This window comes from Narcine bancroftii, chromosome 1, assembly GCF_036971445.1.
Source record: "Narcine bancroftii isolate sNarBan1 chromosome 1, sNarBan1.hap1, whole genome shotgun sequence".
Lineage (NCBI taxonomy): Eukaryota > Metazoa > Chordata > Chondrichthyes > Torpediniformes > Narcinidae > Narcine > Narcine bancroftii.
In genome coordinates this window covers 493,765,663-493,785,080 of record NC_091469.1, presented here as the reverse complement: position 1 = coordinate 493,785,080, position 19,418 = coordinate 493,765,663, and the positions used below count along the sequence as shown (strand labels likewise).

At 49.9% G+C, this 19,418-nt stretch overlaps 1 protein-coding gene across 1 annotated transcript in view; it reads right to left on the bottom strand.

The window, feature by feature from the left end:
• Positions 1-19,418, bottom strand: part of LOC138752014 (plectin-like) — a 168,924-nt gene that overhangs the window by 54,197 nt on the left and 95,309 nt on the right. Inside the window, 1 exon segment of the mRNA XM_069915172.1 lies at positions 17,759-17,857. Within this exon segment, the coding sequence (XP_069771273.1) occupies positions 17,759-17,857 (99 nt within the window).

Sequence of the window (19,418 nt, the reverse complement as noted above, 5' to 3'; positions counted from 1 at the left end):
CTGGATACTTGATCCCCAGTTTACCCCACTCCTGGATACCAGATCCCCAGGTTTATCCACTCTTGGACACCAGATTCCTAAACCACCCCACTCCTGGACACCAGATCCTTGACTATCCTAATCCTGGACACCAGATTCCCAGTTTTCCATACTCCTGGAGACCAGATCCCTGAACTACCCCACTCCTGGATACCAGATCCTTGACTACCCTACTCCTGGGCAGCAGATCCCTGTACCACTCCACACCTGGATACCAGATCCATAGTTTACCCCACTCTTGGACACTAGATCCCTGACTAGTGCTGGATACCAGATACCTGACTAACCTACTTCTGGACACCATATCCCTGAACTACCTCACTCCTAGACACCATATTCCCATTTCACCCCACTCCTGGACACCAGATCCCTGAAATACCCTACTCCTGGACACAGGATCCCTGAAGCACTCCACTCCTAGACACCAGATCCCCAGTTTACACCAATTCTAGACACCGGATCTTTGACTACCCTATTTGTGGTCACCAGATTCCTTTACCACTTCACTCATGGAAACTAGATCCCCAGTTTAGCCCACTCCTAGACAGCAGATCCCTGGACCACCCTATTCCTAGACTCCAGAACCCCAGTTTACCCCACCCCTGGAGACCAGATCATTGGACCACTCCACTCCTGGACACCAGATCTCCATTCCCCCCCCTCCCCCACTCCATGGCACCAGGACTCTGAACTACTACATTCCTGGATACCAGATCCCCAATTTACCCTACTCCAGGACACCAGATCCCCAGTTTACCTCACTCCTGGATTCTAGATACCTGAACTACCCCACTCCTGGGCACCAGATCCCTGGACTACTCTACTCCTGGGCACTAGATCCCTGTACCACTCCACTCCAGGAGACCAGATCCCTAGTTTGCCCCACTACTATCCCTAACCATCCTACTCCTGGGCAGATCCCAGTATTATCCCACTCCTGGACACCAGATCACCAGATTTCCCATCTCATGTACACTAGATTCCAAAACCACCTCACTCCTGGATACAAGATCCTTGACTACCCTACTCCTGGGCACCAGATCCCTGTATCACTCAACTCATGGAAACCAGATACCCAGTTTACCTCACACCTGGACAGCAGATCCCTGGACCACTACACTTCTGGACACCAGGACCCAGTTTACCCCATACATGGACAACAGATTCCCAGTTTACCCTACTCCTGGGTACCAGATATCTGAATTACCCCACTCCTGGACACCAATCCTCAGTTTACCCCACTCCTGGAGACCAGATCCCTGACTACCCTACACCTGGGGACCAGGTCCATGAACTATCCCACTCCTGAACACCAGATCCCCAGTTTACTGCACTGCTAGACACCAGATCCCTCTAATACACTCCTGGATACTAGATGCCCAGTTTACCCCATTCATGGATACCAGCTCCCCAGGTTTCCCCACTCATGGACACCAGATCTCTAAACCACCCCACTCCTGGAATACTCTAATCCTGGACACCAGATGCCCAGTTTTCTATATCCTGGACACCAGATTCCTGAACTACCCACTCCTGGACACCAGATACTTGACTACCCTACTCCTAGGCAGCAGATCCCTGTACCACTCCATACCTGGACACCAGATCCCCAGTTTAACACACTGCTAGACACCAGATCCCTGAACTAACACACTCCTGGATACTAGATGCCCAGTTTACCTCATTCCTGGATACCAGATCCCCAGTTTTCCCCATTCCTGGACACCTGATCACTGAAGCAACCCATACCTGGACACCAGATACCCTGTTTATACCACACATGGGCACCAGATCATTGAAATACCCCTCTTCTGGAAACCAGATCCCTGAACTACCCTACTCTTGGACACTAGATCCCCAGTTTATCCCACTCAAGGACAGCAGATTCCTGACTACTTTACAACTGGGCATCAGATCCCAGGTTTTCCCCACTCCTAGACACCACTTGTCTATGCTACACATGGGCAGCAAATCCCAAAACTACCCCACACCTTTGGATATCTGATCCCCAGCTTACCCAAATCCTGGACTGTAGATCCCTGAACTACCCCACCTGAACATCAGATCCACAATTTATCCCACTCAAGGACACCAGATCCCCAGTTTTCCACACTCCTGGACACCAGATCCCTGACAACTCTACTCCTGGGCGCTAGAACCCAGTTTACCACACTCTTGGATAATAGATCCCCATTTTACCCCATTCCTAGACTCCAGATCCCTGAACTACCCACTCCTGGAGCACCAGATCCCTGAATTACCCCACTCCTGGACACCAGATCCCTGATTACTCTAAACATGGGTACCAAATCCATGAATAGCCCACCTCCTGGACATCAAATCCCTGAACTACCCCACTCTTGGGCACCAGATCCCTGAACTACCCCACTCCTGGACACAAGATCCCCAGTTTATCTCACTCAAAGACCCCAGATCCCTGACTACTCTTCAACTGGGCATCAGATGCCAGGTTTTCCCCACTCCTGGACACTAGATTCTTGTCTATCCTACTCCTGGACACCAGATCCCTGGACTGTCCCACTTCTTGACATCAGATCCCTGAACTACCCCACTCTTGGACACCAGATCCCTGACTACCCTACTCCTGTGCACCAGATCCCTGAATTCCACCACACCTTTGGATACCTGATCCCCAGTTTACCCCAATCCTGGACTGCAGATCCGTGAACTACCCAACTTCTGAACACCAGATCCCCAATTTATCCCACTCAAGGACACCGGATCCCCAGTTTTCCACGCACCTAGACACCAGATCCCTGAACTACATCACTTCTGGGCACCAGATCCATGACAACCCTACACCTGGCCACCAGGTCCCTGAACTACCCCACTCCTGGATACTAGTGCCCAGTTTAACACACTCTTGGATAATAGATCCCCATTTTACCACACTTCTAGACTCAGGAGCCCTGAACTACACCACTCTTGAGCACCAGATCCCTGAACTACCCCAATCATAGACACCAGATTCCTGAACTGCCCCACTCTGGGACACCAGATCCCCAGTTTACCACACTCTTGGACACCAGATCCCTGACTACCCTACTCCTGCACACCAGATCCTTGAACTATCCCACTCCTGGACACTAGATCCCAGGTTTGCAACATTCAGGGGCACCAGATCCGGGAACTTCTCCACTCCAGAACACCAGATCCCCGGTTTTCCCCACTCCTGGACACCGGATCCCTGAAGCACCTGACTACTGGAAACCTGATCCCCAGTTTACCCCACTTCTGGACACCAGATCTTTTGCTACCCTATTCCTGGGCACCAGATTCCTGTACCACTCCATACCTAGACTCCAGATCCCCAGTTTACCCCACTCGGACACTAGATCCTTGACTATCCTAATCCTGGGCACCAGATCATTTGGACCACTCCACTCCTGGATATCAGATCCCCATTACCCCCATACCTGGGCACCATGACCCTGAACTACCCCACTCCTGTACACCAGATTCCCAGTTTACTGCATGGTTGGACACCAGATCCCTGATTACTCTAAAGCTGGGCATCAAATCTGTGTATAGCCCCAATCCTGGACACCAGATCCCTGGACACCAGATCCCTGAACTACCCCACTCCTGGACACCGGATCCTTGTCTATCCTACTCCTGGGTAGCAGATCCCTGAACTACCCCACTCCTGGACACCGGATCCTTGTCTATCCTACTCCTGGGCACCAGATCCCTGAAATTCCCCACTCTTAGACACCATATCCCTAGTTTACCCCACTTCTGGACACCGGATCCTTGACTACCCTATTCCTGTACACCAGATTACTGTACCACTTCACTCCAGATCCCCAGTTTAGCCCACTCCTGGATAGCAGATCATTGGACCACTCCACTCCTGGACACCAGATCCCCAATTTACCCTTCTCCTGGATACGAGATCACTGAACTTACCAGCTTCTGGGCACCAGATCCCTGAACTCACCCACTCAGGGGCAACAGATCCCTGAACTACCGCACTCCTGGACACCAGATACCCAGTTTACCCCACATTGGGTGACCAGATTCCTGACAACCCTACACCTGGGCACCAGGTCCCTGAACTACCCCACTCCTGGATACCAGATCCCTAAACTGTCCCACTCCTTGACACCAGATCCCTGAACTACCCCACTCCCATACACCAGATGCCCAGTTTAACCCATACATGCGCACCAGATTCCTGAACTACCCTACTCTTGGATACCAGATCCCCAGTTTACCCCACTGCCGGACACCAGATCCCTGATTACTCTAAACATGGGTACCAAATCCATGAATAGCCCACCTCCTGGACATCAAATCCCTGAACTACCCCACTCTTGGGCACCAGATCCCTGAACTACCCCACTCCTGGACACCAGATCCCCAGTTTGTGACACTAATGGGCACCAGATCCCTGAACTACTCACTCCTGAACACCAGATCCCCAGTTTTTCCCATTCATGGACACCTGATCCCTGAAGCAACCCACACCTGGACACCAGATACCCTGTTTATCCTACACATGGGCACCATATCCCTGAAATACCCCTCTCCTGGACACCAGATCCATGAACTACCCTACTCTTGGACACAAAATCCCCAGTTTATCCCACTCAAGGACCCCAGATCCCTGACTACTCTATAACTGGGCATCAGATGCCAGGTTTTCCCCACTCCTGGACACTAGATTCTTGTCTATCCTACTCCTGGTCAGCAGATCCCTGAACTACCCAACACCTTTGTACACCTGATCCCCAATTTACCCTAATCCTGGACTACAGATATCTGAACTACCCCACTTCTGAACAGCAGATCCCCAATTTAACCTACTCAAGGACACCAGATCCCCAGTTTTCCACTCTCCTGGACACCAAATCCCTGAACTACCCCCTGAACACCAGTACCCAGTTTTACACACTCTTGGATAATAGATACCTATTTTACCGAACTCCTAGACTCCAGATCCCTGAACTACCCCACACAGGGGCACCAGATTCCTGAACGGCTCCACTCCCATACACCAGATCCCCAGTTTATCCCACACATGGGCACCAGATTCCTGAACTATCCCACTCTTGGACACCAGATCACCAGTGTACCCCTCTCCTGGACACCAGATCCCCAGTTTAGCCCACTGTTCAACACCAGATCCCTGATTGCTCTAAACCTGGGCTGCAGATCCCTGAATAGCCCCACGCCTGGACATCAAATTACTGAACAACCGCACTCCTGGACACCAGACCCCCAGTTTACCCAACCCTGGACACTAAATCCCTGAACTACCCCATCCTGGACACCAGATCCCCCATATACACCACTTAGGGTCACCAGATCCCTGAACTACCCCACTCCTGTACATCAGATCCCAAGTGTACACCACTCATGGTCATCAGATCCCCAGTTTACCCCACTGCTAGACACCAGATCCCCAATTTACCCCACTCTGGACACCAAATCCCCAGTTTACCCCACTGTTGGTCACCAGATCCCTGATTACCCTAAACTTGGGCACCAGATCCCTGAACTGCCCCACTCCTGAAAATCAAATCCCTGAACAACCCCCACTTCTGGACACCAGATCCCTGACTACCTACTCCTGGGCACCAGGTCCCCAGTTTGTGACACTCGTGGGCACCAGATACTTGAACTACACACTTCTGGATACCAGATTCCTGACTACCCTACAACTGGGAACCAGGTCCCTGAACTACCCCACTCCTGAACAGCAGATCCCCAGTTTGTGATACTCATGGTCACCAGATCCCTGAACTACACACTCCTGAACTCCAGGTCTCTGAACTACCCCACTCCTGGATACCAGATCCCCAGTTTAACCCAATCCTGGGCACCAGATCCCCGAACTGCCCAACTCCTTGGCACCAGATCCCCAGTTTACACCACTCCTAGCACCAGATCCCAGAACAACCCCATTCCTGTACACCAGATCCCCAGTTTACCCCACTCCTGGGCTACAGATCCCTGAACTACCCCACCCCTGGAAACCAAATCCCTGAACTACCCTTCTCCTGGACACCATATCCCCCATTTACATCACTTAGGGGCACCAGATCCCTGAACCACCCCACTCCTGGACACCAGATCCTTAAACCACCCCACTCCTGGACACCAGATCCTTAAACCACCACACTCCTGGACACCAGATCCTTGCCTATCCTCATCCTGGACACCTGATCCCCAGTTTTCCATACACCTGGAGACCAGATCCCTGAACTACCCCACTCCTGGACACCAGATCACCAGTTTAACCCACTCCTGGATAGCAGATCCCCAGATTTCCCTACTCCTGGGCACCAGATCCCTGTACCACTCCATTTGTGGAAACCAGATTCCCAATTTACCCCACACCTGGATCGCAGATCCCTGGACCACCACACTCCTGCACATCAGGACTCAGTTTACCCCATAACTGGACAACAGATTCCCATTTTACCCTACTCTTGGGCAACAGATACCTGAACTACCCCACTCCTGGACACCAGATCCCTAAACCATCCCACTCCTGGACACCAGATCCTTGACTATCCTAATCCTGGACACCAGATTCCTGATCTACCCCACTCCTGGACACCAGATCCTCAGTTTACTCCTCACATGGGCACCAGATCCCTGAACTACCTCACTCCTGGTCATGATTCCCATTTTACCCCTCTCCTGGACACCAGATCCCCAGTTTACCCCACACATGGGCACTAGATCCCTGAAATACCCCTCTCCTGGACACCAGTTCCCCAGTTTATCCCACTCAAGGACACCAGATCCTTGACTACCCTACACATGGGCATCAGATCCCTGAACTACCCAGATCCTGCACACCAGATCCCTGAACTGCCCCACTCCTGGACACCAGATCCCTGAACTGCCCCACTCCTGGACACCAGATCCCAGAACAACCCCATTCCTGGGCATCAGATCCCTGAATGACCCCCTCCTGGATACCAGATCCCTGAATTACCCCATTCTTGGACACCTAATCCCTGAAGTACCCCCTCTAAATCCCTGAACTATCCCACTCCTGGACATCAGATCACTGAACAACCATACTCCTGGACACCAGATCCCTGAACTACCCCACTCCTGGGCATCAGATCCTTGGACTACCCCAGTATTGGACACTGGATTCCAGGACTATACTGGTAATGGGCACCAGATCTCAGGACTGCCAGCTTCTGGATTGTGGAACCAGCTGGAACCCAGTACCACAACCCATATGTAAACCAACACTGTCTATAGTACAATGGACAGTAGCAGAGACACAGGGAGGGAGAGAGAGCTAGAGAGGGGGGGAGAAGGGGAGGGTGAGGGAGAGAGGGGTGAGGGAGAGAGGGGTGAGGGGGACGGAGTGATAGAGAGGGAGAGAGAGGCAAGGAGAGCTGAAAGAGAGAGGGGGGAGCGAGAGGGAGGGGGAAGGGAGAGGGGAGATCAGGAGGAGGAGCAGAGAAAGAGGGTGAGGAGGAGGAAAGAGAGAGAGAGAGAGAGACGGATTGGCAGAATGAGCAGTGCAGCATGCAGTGACCATGGCAATGGCTGGTGTGACAATCTGCATTTACCTCCTTCACTGCCCAACCAACACAAACATTCGTGGAGGCAAGCACTGCATGAGAAAGCAGGAGAAGTGTCAATCGGTGAAAAGCAGAGCCAAAATTAGCATGTTACTTCTGAAAAAGAAAAGGAAGCTTCCTAATGCCAATTCCTCAGTCTGGACCATGCTCGGAGACATAGACACAGCATACACATGCACACACTCACACAACACACACACCGACAGCACACAAATGCACACCCTCATACACCCACATACACGCACACACCCAAACACAAGCATGCTCATTCACAAGTGCACACAACCACACACACAGCCAACTCACGCACTTGCACTCACAACCACACACATGCACTCATAGCCACACACGCACACATTCACACATGTGCACATTTGTATATATTAATACTTTTTCTCTATATGTATTATTTGTCTGTATGTGTGTTGTGTCTGGGTGTGTGTCTGAGTGTTTTGCAACGAGGACCAGAGAATGCTGTTTCGTCAGGTTATACTTGTACAAGTAGATGACAAAAAATTGACAACACACGCCCCTCACACCCACCGCTCAAACACACACACCCGCCTCACACCCACCGCTCAACACACACCCCCCTCACACCCACCGCTCGAACACACACACCCCCCTCACACCCACCGCTCGAACACACACCTCCCCCCACACCCACCTCTCGAACACACTCCTCCCACACCCACCTCTCAAACACACACCCCCCTCACACCCACCACTCGAACAGTGTCACACTTCCATACTTGCTCCTGTTACACTTCACTACTCTCACTCACTGACACTCCCATAATTACACACCAGCTCTCACACCTTGCACTCTCCTTGTACACAGAGCAGCCCACACACACACACACTTTTTCTCTTTAGATCTGCTCACCTCTCACTTCACACTCCTGCATCACCCTCAACACGACCCAACTCCCTACCACCCCAACACAATCACAGCCTGTGTCCCCATTCAACATCAGCCATGGCTAGAGATTGCATCATGGGAGCGAGTCGATCGTCAGATGGACTTTATCTTGTTTCGACAACCCCATGTTAGGATCCCTTGTGTTGAGACCCCCCCCTGAATCAGATCACCCTATGTTGGGACCCCCTATTCTAAATCCCTCTGTGTTGAATTCCCTCTGTACCAGATCACACTGTGTTGGGATCTTCCTGTGCCAGGTTACCCTGTGTTGGGACCCACCTGTGCCAGATCATCTAGTGTTGAATTCTCTCTGTACCAGATCACCCTGTGTTTTGGACCCCCTGTACCAGATCATCCTGTGTCAGGACCCCCCTGTACCAGGTTATCCTGTGTTGGGACCCTCTATACCAGATCACCCTGTGTAGGGACCACCTGTACCAGATCACTCCGTGTTAGGACCCCCTGTGCCAGATCATGCTGTGTTAGGACCCCCTGTGCCAGATCATGCTGTGTTAGGACCCCCTGTGCCAGATCACTCTGTGTTGTGATCCCCCTGTGTTGGGACCCCATGTACCAGATCCCTCTGGGTTGAATCCTTCTGTACCAAATAACCCAGTGTTGGGTCCCCCAGAATCAGATCACCCTGAGTTGGGACCCCCTGTACTAGATCCCTCTGTGTTGAATTCCCTCTGTACCAGATCACCCTGTGATGGAATCCCCCTGTGCCATGTTACCCTGTGTTGGGACCCACCTATGATAGATCACCCAGTGTTGAATTCTCTCTGTACCAGATCACCCTGTGTTTTTGACTCCCCCCTTGTATCAGGTTATCCTGTGTTAGGACCACCCTGTGCCAGAGCACCCTGTGTTGGGACACCCTATACCAGATCACCCTGTGTTGGGATCCCCCTGTGCTAGATCATGCTGTGCTGGGACCCTCTGTGCCAGATCACCCTGTGTTGGGACCCCCCTATACCAGATCACCCTATGATGGGATCCCCCTGTGCTGGATCACCCTGTGTTGGGATCCCCTGTGCCAGATCACCCTGTGTTGGGACCCCCTGTGCCAGATCACCCTGTGTTGGGACCCCCTGTGCCAGATCACCCTGTGTTGGGACCCTCTGTGCCAGATCACCCTTTGTTGGGACCCCCCCCCTATACCAGATCACCCTATGATGGGATCCCCCTGTGCTGGATCACCCTGTGTTGGGCCCCCCTGTGCCAGATCACCCTGTGTTGGGACCCATCTGTACCAAATCACCCTGTGTTGGGATCCCCTTGTGCCAGATCACCTTGTGTTGGGACCCATCTGTACCAAATCACCCTGTGTTGGGACCCCCTGTACCAAATCACCCTGTGTTGGGACCCCCTGTGCCAGATCACCCTGTGTTGGGATCCCCTTGTGCCAGATCACCCTGTTCCAGACACTTTGACCCCTTGGTCCTGAGGTGCAGGGAGTCTCGCTCCAATGATACACCTTCTCCTTTGGAGTTAGTGCAGGGGTTGATGGTTGAAGGTTCCTCCCAGCGCTGTTCATTCCCTGCCTCAGTGAAGTATGGCTTTGTTCACTGAACTTCAAAAACACAAGTCCCCGAAACACAACAGTCCCCATCTCTGTGAATATACACACCCTCTCCTACCTCACCCTGACTCCGACCCCTCACAGGCTCACACAACAACCCCTCACTGACCCCAATCCACACACTGACTGCTCACCCCGACCCATTCTCTGTCCCCTCACTGTACAGGGGAAAGTCTTGGTACCATTAAATATCAACAGGCTGTCTCTGCGTGGAGCCGCAGGACACGTGCAAGACTTTGAATGCGGAGGAGATTGTGGAAACCGAGAGGAGTTGGAGGAAACAGGTGACCATGTCCTGAACCACATAAGAACTGCAGTCAGGAGGTGCTGGCAGCCTTGAGCAGTATTAAAGTGGGCAAATTTGCAGGGCCTGATGAAAAGAATCCTCCCACCTTGTGGGATGCAGACGAGGAATTACAGAGATAACGCCCTCTCACTGAGAGTTGTTGAGCCTTATTGAATAGATATATTCATAGTATGGCTGGATGAGTGCCCCATGTAATGAAAGAGATCAAGGGGTGTGGAGAAACGACAGGAATAGCGGTTGAAGATTGGATGAGCAGACATCATAGCACTGAATCGTGGAAGAGGCTCAAGTGTGGAACGGCCTGCTGCACTTCCGTTCTTGTATTTCGAAGGTAAACTTCTACATTGGGCCTTGTGAAAGGCCTTGCTGAAGTCTGTATTTTCAATCTCCACTGCCCTTCCCTCTTCAATCCTCTTTGTCACTCTCTACCAGATGCATGAGACACGATCCGTCACGTACAAACCCATGCTGACTCACTCCAACCTGACCCTGACGATTCTGCCACCAGCAATTTTCTAACGACTGATGTCAGGCTCACCGGCCTATTAACCCCTGGCTCGTCCATCCTTCCTTTTTTAAATAACAGCACAGGATTAGCCACATTCAACATAAACCTGTCCTCAACTCTTTGTTTCATTTGCAAACTTACTAACATTTTAACCAAAGGCATTCATGTACATTGCAAACAACAAGGGTCCGAACGTTGAGCCCTGCAGATAACCACTGGTCAAAGGTCTCCACCTCCAATAACAGCTTCCACCACCCTGTAGTTCACCACTGGTCACAGGCCTCCAACTCCAAGAACAGTTTTCACCACCCTGAAGATCACCACTGGTCACGGGCCTCCAACTCCAATAAGAGCATCCACCACCCTATATATCACCAATGGTCACGGCCTCCAACATCAATAACAGCTTCCACCATCCTGTTGATCATTACTGGTAATGGGCCTCCAATAACAGCTTCCACCACCCTGTAGATCACCACTGATTACGGGCCTCCAACTCCAATAACAGCTTCCACCACCCTATTTATCACCACTGATCACGGGCCTCCAACTCCAATAACAGCTTCTTCCACCATGCAAATCAACTCTGGTCATGGGCCTCCAACTGCGATAACAGCATCCTCCATCCTGGAGATCACCACTGGTAACGGGCCTCCAACTCCACTAACAGCTTCCACCACCCTGTAGATCACCAGAGGACGCGGGTCCAATTCCAGTAACAGATTTGACAACCCTAAAGATGACCACTGGTTACAGAACTCCAACTCCAATAAAAGCTCCCTCCACCCTGTATATCACTACTAGACACGGGCCTCCAACTCCAATAACAGCTTCCACCACCCTGTAGATCACCACTGGTCACAGGCCTCCAACTCCAATAACAGCTTCCACCAACCATTCGATCACGACTGCTCATGGGCCTTCAACTCCGATAACAGCTTCCTCCACCCTGCAGATCACCACAGGTCACGGGCCTCCAACTGCAATAACAGCTTCAACCACCCTGTAGATCACCACTGGTCACGGGCCTCCAACTCCAATCACAACTTCCACAAACCAGTCGATAACGACTGCTCACGGGCCTACAACTCTGATAATAGCTTCCACCACCCTGTAGATCACCACTGGTCATGGGCCTTAACTCCAATAACAGCTTTCTCCATCCTGTAGACCACCACTGGTCACGAGCCTTAAACTCCATTAACAGCTTCCTCCACCAGTGGATCACCACTGGTCATGGGCCTTCAACTCCAATAACAGATTTCTCCATCCTGTAGACCACCACTGGTCACGAGCCTTAAACTCCAATAACAGCTTTCACGTCCCTATCGATCCCACTGGTCACAGGACTCCAACTCCAATAACAGCTTCCTCCACCCTGTAAATCACCTCTGGACACAGGCCTCTAACTCCAATAAAAGCTTCCACCAACCAGTCAATCACGACTGCTCACGGGCTTCCAACTCCAATAACAGCATCCTCCATCCTGTAGACCTACACTGGTCACGAGCCTTAAACTCTATTAACAGCTTCCTCCACACTGTAGATCACCACTGGTTACAGGCCTCCAACTCCAAATACAGCTCTACCACCCTGTAGATCACCACTGGTCAGGGTCCTCCAACTCCAATAACAGCTTCCTCCACCCTGCAGATCACCACAGGTCAGGGGCCTCCAACTGCAATAACAGCTTCAACCACCCTGTAGATCACCACTGGTCACGGGCCTCCAACTCCAATATCAGCTTCCACCACCCTGTAGATCACCACTAGTCATGGGACTCCAACTGAAATAACAACTTCCACCACCCTGTAGATCACCACTGCTCACGGGCCTCCAACACCAATAACAGCATCCACCAAGGAGTAGATCACCACTGCTCACGGGCCTCCAACTCCAATCACAGCTTCCACCAACCAGTCGATTATGACTGCTCACGGGCCTCCAACTCCAATAACAGCTTCCACCACCCTGTAGATCAGCACTGGTCATGGACCTCCAACTCCAATCACAGCTTCCACCACCCTGTACATCACTACTGGTCACAGGCCTCCAACTGCAATAACAACTTTCTCCACCCTGCAGATCACTACAGGTCATGGGCCTCCAACTCTAATACCAGCTCCACCACCCTGTAGATCACCACTGGTCACAGGCCTCCAACTCCAATAACAACTTCCACCACTACCCTCTGATTTCTCTAGACCAGCCAATACCTGATCCAGACCATCAATTCACCATCGATCCCATGCACCTGCATCCAAAACAGCCTGTATCAACCAGACGTCTTAATGTCTATGTGGAAAACATCCACTGCCCTGTCCTCATCAAACATCTTTGTGTCCTTCTCAGAACTCAATCCAATTGGTAGCACATGACCTCCCCTCACAAACCCTAATCTGACCATGACATTTCAACTGTGCATAAATACTTATCCCTAAATATCTTTTCCAACATTTTTCTACTATTGATGTGAGGTTTTCTTTCTTCTTTGTCTTGGCTTTGCGGACGAAGAGTTATGGAGGGGTAAATGTCCACGTCAGCTGCAGGCTCGTTTGTGGCTGACAAGTCCGATGCGAGACAGGCAGACACGGTTGCAGCGGTTGCAGGGGAAAATTGGTTGGTTGGGGGGTTGGGTGTTGGGTTTTTCCTCCTTTGTCTTTTGTCAGTGAGGTGGGCTCTGTGGTCTTCTTCAAAGGAGGTTGCTGCCCGCCGAACTGTGAGGCGCCAAGATGCACGGTTTGAGGCGATATCAGCCCACTGACGGTGGCCAATGTGGCAGGCACCAAGAGATTTCTTTAGGCAGTCCTTGTACCTCTTCTTTGGTGCACCTCTGTCTCAGTGGCCAGTGGAGAGCTCGCCAGATAACACGATCTTGGGAAGGCGATGGTCCTCCATTCTGGAGACGTGACCTACCCAGCGCAGTTGGATCTTCAGCAGCGTGGATTTGATGCTGTCGGCCTCTGCCATCTCGAGTACTTCGATGTTAGGGATGAAGTCGCTCCAATGAATGTTGAGGATGGAGCGGAGACAACGCTGGTGGAAGCGTTCTAGGAGCCGTAGGTGATGAGGTTTACAGGCCAATAATAGACTGGATTATCCTTGTTCCCCCTTCTTTCACAAAGGTACAACATTAGCATGGTTTTACCCTCTTGTCCTGAACTCCCTGACTGTGGGAAACAATCTTACCCCATCTACTCTGTCCAGGCCTTTCCACATCTCTCATCTTCTGTACTCCAATGAGTCCAGTCCAAGAGCTGACAATCAATCCTTATATGCTGACCCTTTCATTCCTGGGATCATTCTAGTAAAACTTTCTGAACCCTCTCCAACACCAACACCTTTTTTCTCAAAGAAAGCGCCTAAAACTGTTCACGAACTGAGGTCACCAAGGGAGGACTCTCCAGTGCCCTACAGTGTCTTAACATCACATCCCTGTTCTTGTCCGCAATTCCTCTGGAAACAAACGCCAACACTGCATTTGCTGTCTTCACCACCGACTCAACGTGGAGACTAGCCTTTAGGGTATCCTGCATGAGGGCCCCCAAGTCCCTTTGCCCATCCGAATTTTGTATTTTCTCCCCATCCAAATAAAATCTTAGGTAGGAGGTAGAGTTGAGCCAAGTGGGGATGAGAAACAATGAGTTTAGAGGCTGGGGAAGGCAGATGACCAGAAGTAATGAGGTCTGTTATGGTGCACGAGATTTAGAAATCGACAGCCCAGTTGAGGCCCTTCAAGTCTTCGTCCTGTGCTGACCTAATCACCTAAGCCAACAACAGTCTCGAAGTTCCCCAGTGAATATTCCTGCGTTTTTCTGTGCTCAGTTGGTGGTTTGACATTTCTTAGTGGGGTCCCAGCCCACCTCACTGACAAAAGACAAAGGAGGAAAAACCCAACACCCAACCCCAACCAACCAATTTTCCCTTGCAACCGCTGCAACCGTGTCTGCCTGTCCTGCATCGGACTTGTCAGTCACCAACGAGCCTGCAGCAGACGTGGACATACCCCTCCATAAATCTTCGTCTACGAAGCCAAGCCAAAGAGTGGGGTCCTGTCCAAGGTGTCTGATCCCTGTCGTCTGGCCTTGTACAGTGGAGGGCAGTGGGCCAGACCACACAGACCCCACTTGTCTGCGGGTCTGACGTATGGTTGGCCCTATTAGGCAGGGGACTGAGTATAAAAGTTCAGAGCTAACAGACCGCAGGGCAGACTCAATGGGTTGAATGGCCTATTTCTGCTCCTATATCTTGTTTCTGGAGGTCATGTGGTTAAACAGAAAAGACTGCTAAATGTGCAGGAGAATCTCAGCAGGTCAACGTTTGTAGGAAGGAAAGGGAAACCAATGTTTCAGGGCTGAGCCCCTTGTCAAGGTAGGAGCAAAGAGCAGGCAGGAGCCTGAATCAAATGGTTGGGGGAGGAGAGGAGGGAGGAAGGGGCAGTGGGAGGAGCACAGGCCAACAGGAAAGAGGTCACAGAAAAGAATCAAGGGGATCGGGAGAGGGGGTTCTCTTTGATTGGAGAGGGATGCAAGGTTCTGACAGACCACGTCAGAATTCTGGTCGCCCCATTACAGGAAGGGTGTGGAGGCTTCACAGAAGGTACCGAAGAGGTTTAAGGCCACAAGACAAAGGAGCAGAAATAGGTCATTCAGCCCATCGAGTCTGCCCCGTTATTTCATCATGAGCTGATCAATTCCTCCACTCAGCCCCACTGCCTGGCCTTCTCACCATAACCTCTGATGCTAATCAAGAACTTATCAATCTCTGCCTTAAATCCACCCAAAGACCTGTCCTCCATAACCACCCATGGCAACAAATTCCACTGATTTACCATCCTTTGGCTGAAGAAATTCTTCTGCATCGCTGTTTTCAGCTGACACCCTTCAATCCTGAAGTTGTGCCCTCTTGTCCTAGTCTTTCCCACCGTGGGGAACAACCTTTCTATATCTACTCTGTCCACACTTTTCAACATTCAAAATGAGATCCCCCTCATTCTCCTAAATCCCACCGAGTTCAGGCCAAGAACTGTCCTGGAATCATCCTCTCCAACATCAGCACGTACTTTGTTAAATGAGGAGCCCAAAACTGCTCACAATGTCCCAAATGAAATCTCCCCAGGGCCTGATAAACCCCCAACATCACATCCCTACACCTCCACAGTGAAGACTGATGGATAATACTCATTTACTCCCTCTGCCGTCTCCTTGTCTCCCATTATTATTTCTCGTGGTCCTACATCCACTCTCACCTCCCTTTTCCTCTTCTTGGACTGGATGTGAAGAGCTTTTTGTTTCCGTTTTGATTTTATTTGCTGCCTCCTTTCATTCTTCATCATCTCCCTCCTTCTGAGTTTTTTAGTTTCCTTCTGTAAGTTTTTAAAAGCTTTCAAGTCCTTCACCTCCCACTCATTTCTGGTTCCTTGTCTGCCCTCTCTTTTGCTTTCACTTTGGCTTTGACCTCCCCCCTCAGCCACCGTGGTGACATTTTTCCATTGAATATTCCCCCTTTTTTGGGACGTATTTATCCAGAACCTTCCCCATTTCTCACAGAAACTCCATCCATTGCTATTCTGCCCCCTTCCCTAACAGGGCCCCCATCCAATCTACTTTGGCCAGTTCCTCTCTCGTGCCACTGGAATTCCCTTCACTCCACTGAAACACCAACACATCCGACTTTAGTTTCTCCATGTTGAATCCCAAATTGAATTCGATCATTGTGACCACAGCCCCTCGTGGTTCCTTTATCTAAGCTCTCTCATCACCTTGGATGTATTACACAGCACCCAGTCCAGAACAGTCGATCCCCGCATGGGCTCAACAGCAGCTGCTCTAAAGAGCCATCTCCTTTGCTTCCTTCAAATGGTCTCTCTGGTTTCCCAATCTCCCTGCATGTTAAAATCCCCCTTGACTACCACAGCATTGCCCTTCTGACACACCTCTTCTATCCGCAGGACGTTGTCTGGTTTAGATGTGATGAGTTATGGGGAGAGATTGGATAAACTTGGATTGTTTTCTCTGGTGCATTAGAGAAAGGCTCGGGCCCGAAACATGGGCCACATGTCTTTACCTCTTATGGATGCTGTGAGACCAGCTGGGCTCCTCCAGCATTTCTGTGGGTTTTACTACAATCAGTGTCTGCAAACTTTGGCATTTCATTCACGAGCTGGGGGATTGAGTTCACGAGCTGTGAGGTAATGTTGCAGCTCCAAAATACTCTGGATACAGAGTTCTGCTCACCTCATTACTAGAAGGATGTGGAAGGTTTGGAGAAGGTGCAGAGGAGAGTTAGAATGTTGCCTGGATGGAGAACAGGTCCTATGAGGTAAGGTTAGCAGAGCTGGGGCTTTTCTCTTTGGAATGAAGGAGAATGAGATGTGACTTGATCGAGGTCGACAAGAAGCAGAGATAAGGTGGACAGCCAGCACCTGCTTTCCAGGGTGACAACAACAAACGCTTTTACAAATCAGCAACTCGGGCTTGAATCTGGCGCTGACTGTAAGGAGTTTGCATTTTCTGTTTCCTCCAGGTTCTCCAGTTTCCTCCCACCCTTTCATAAATGGGAGTGGTTGTCAGTTAACTGGGTGTAACTGGCCAGCGCAAGTGTCAATGGCTGAAACTGGCTTCTGCCGTGTTGTCAATAACATTTTTAAAAATTAAAATTCACAGCCACGTTCCACACCGCGCGAACCCAAGTCCCTGACAGTGACCTTGTCCTCACGCTATAATCCGTCCCATCCCTCCCTGATCCCTCACCCACCTCACAGCACGCCCTGACCCATCTCTGTCACCATAATGAACCTCCAACTTTGCTCGATCCTCACCTCCTCATTTTCCAACCGGTGAAGGTTAACTGTGATGAACTTGAGGTACTGGCTGGACAGCGTCATCAACTCAATGTAGCGAGTCCGCAGATCCACAACCTGCAAGGGAACAGGGCTCATCAGAGACTGCCAGCTTGGCCGAGGCCAGAGGTGGGAATGTGGGGTTCAGGGAGAACCAACAAACAGAACTGGCTTGGTCAGAGACTGGCAGTGAGGATTATTATTCTGACTCTCAGACCAGTTGTGTGCAGCGATGGCCTTGCTGGTTCTCCCTCCTTCATCACATGTAACAATTATGATTTTTACACAGCTCCTGCGTTCCGAATTATTGCCATTTTCCCGGAAGCCAGTCAGTGCAAAGAGATTGGAACGGGAATAAGGAGTCATTCCCATTCCAATATTTTACCTCCTCGACCCCCAGTAAACTTCCCAGAATGCTTTAACCCCATTCTCCCCTCCCCCTCCTGAGTTGCCCTTTATCCCTAGTCGGGCAACCACATCTCCCCTCTCCATTTGGATTTGCGAATTCACTCGCAAGCGTCAACTGATTTTGCAGTGACCGTAACTCCTCCCCACCCAGCCCCCCCCAGAAAAGATTTCAATTTTCATATATAACAAAGGTCACTCTTTTAATTCCCCCTTATTTCCTCTATTCCCTTACATTCCCTTATTAATTCTTATCTATACGCTATATATTTTCCTTTAAATACGGATACACTCATGTACACACACATACATACACATCTATACATATACATATATATATATATACACACATATACCCATATACACACATACATATAGTTCGTGGTCATTTTTACTCTCGTTACATGTCTTCATCTCTCTGTCTGTTTTGTAGTTGTTCTGCAAATTTTCGTGCTCCTCCGGATCCGAGAATAGTCTGTTTTGCTGCCCTGGAATAACTATTTTAAGTACCGCTGGGTACTTTAGCATAAATTTATATCCTTTTTTCCATAGGATCGCTTTTGCTGTAGTGAACTCCTTCCTCTTCTTCAGGAGTTCAAAACTTATGTCTGGATAGAAAAAAATTTTTTGACCTTTGTATTCCATTGGCTTTTTGTCTTCTCTTATTTTCTTCATTGCTTTCTCCAATATATTTTCTTTTGTTGTATATCTTAGGAATTTTACTAAAATGGATCTTGGTTTTTGCTGCGGTTGTGGTTTCGGGGCTAATGTTCTATGTGCCCTCTCTATTTCCATTTCTTCCTGTAATTCTGGTCTTCCTAGGACCCTGGGGATCCAATCTTTTATAAATTCTCTCATATTCTTGCCTTCTTCATCTTCCTTAAGGCCCACTATCTTTATATTATTTCTTCTATTATAGTTTTCTATTATATCTATCTTCTGAGCTAACAGCTCTTGTGTCTCTTTAACTTTGTTATTAGATTCTTCTAATTTCTCTTTTAAGTCCTCTACTTCCATTTCTACAATTATTTCTCGTTCTTCCATATTATCCACTCTTTTTCCTATCTCTGATAGGACCATTTCTATTTCATTCATTTTTTCTTCTGCACTCTTAATTCTTCTTTTTATCTCATTAAATTCTTGTGATTGCCATTCTTTCACTGATTCCATATATTATTTAAAAAGAAATATATCCATTGTCTTGCATTTCCCTTCTTCTTCCATTTCTCTATGT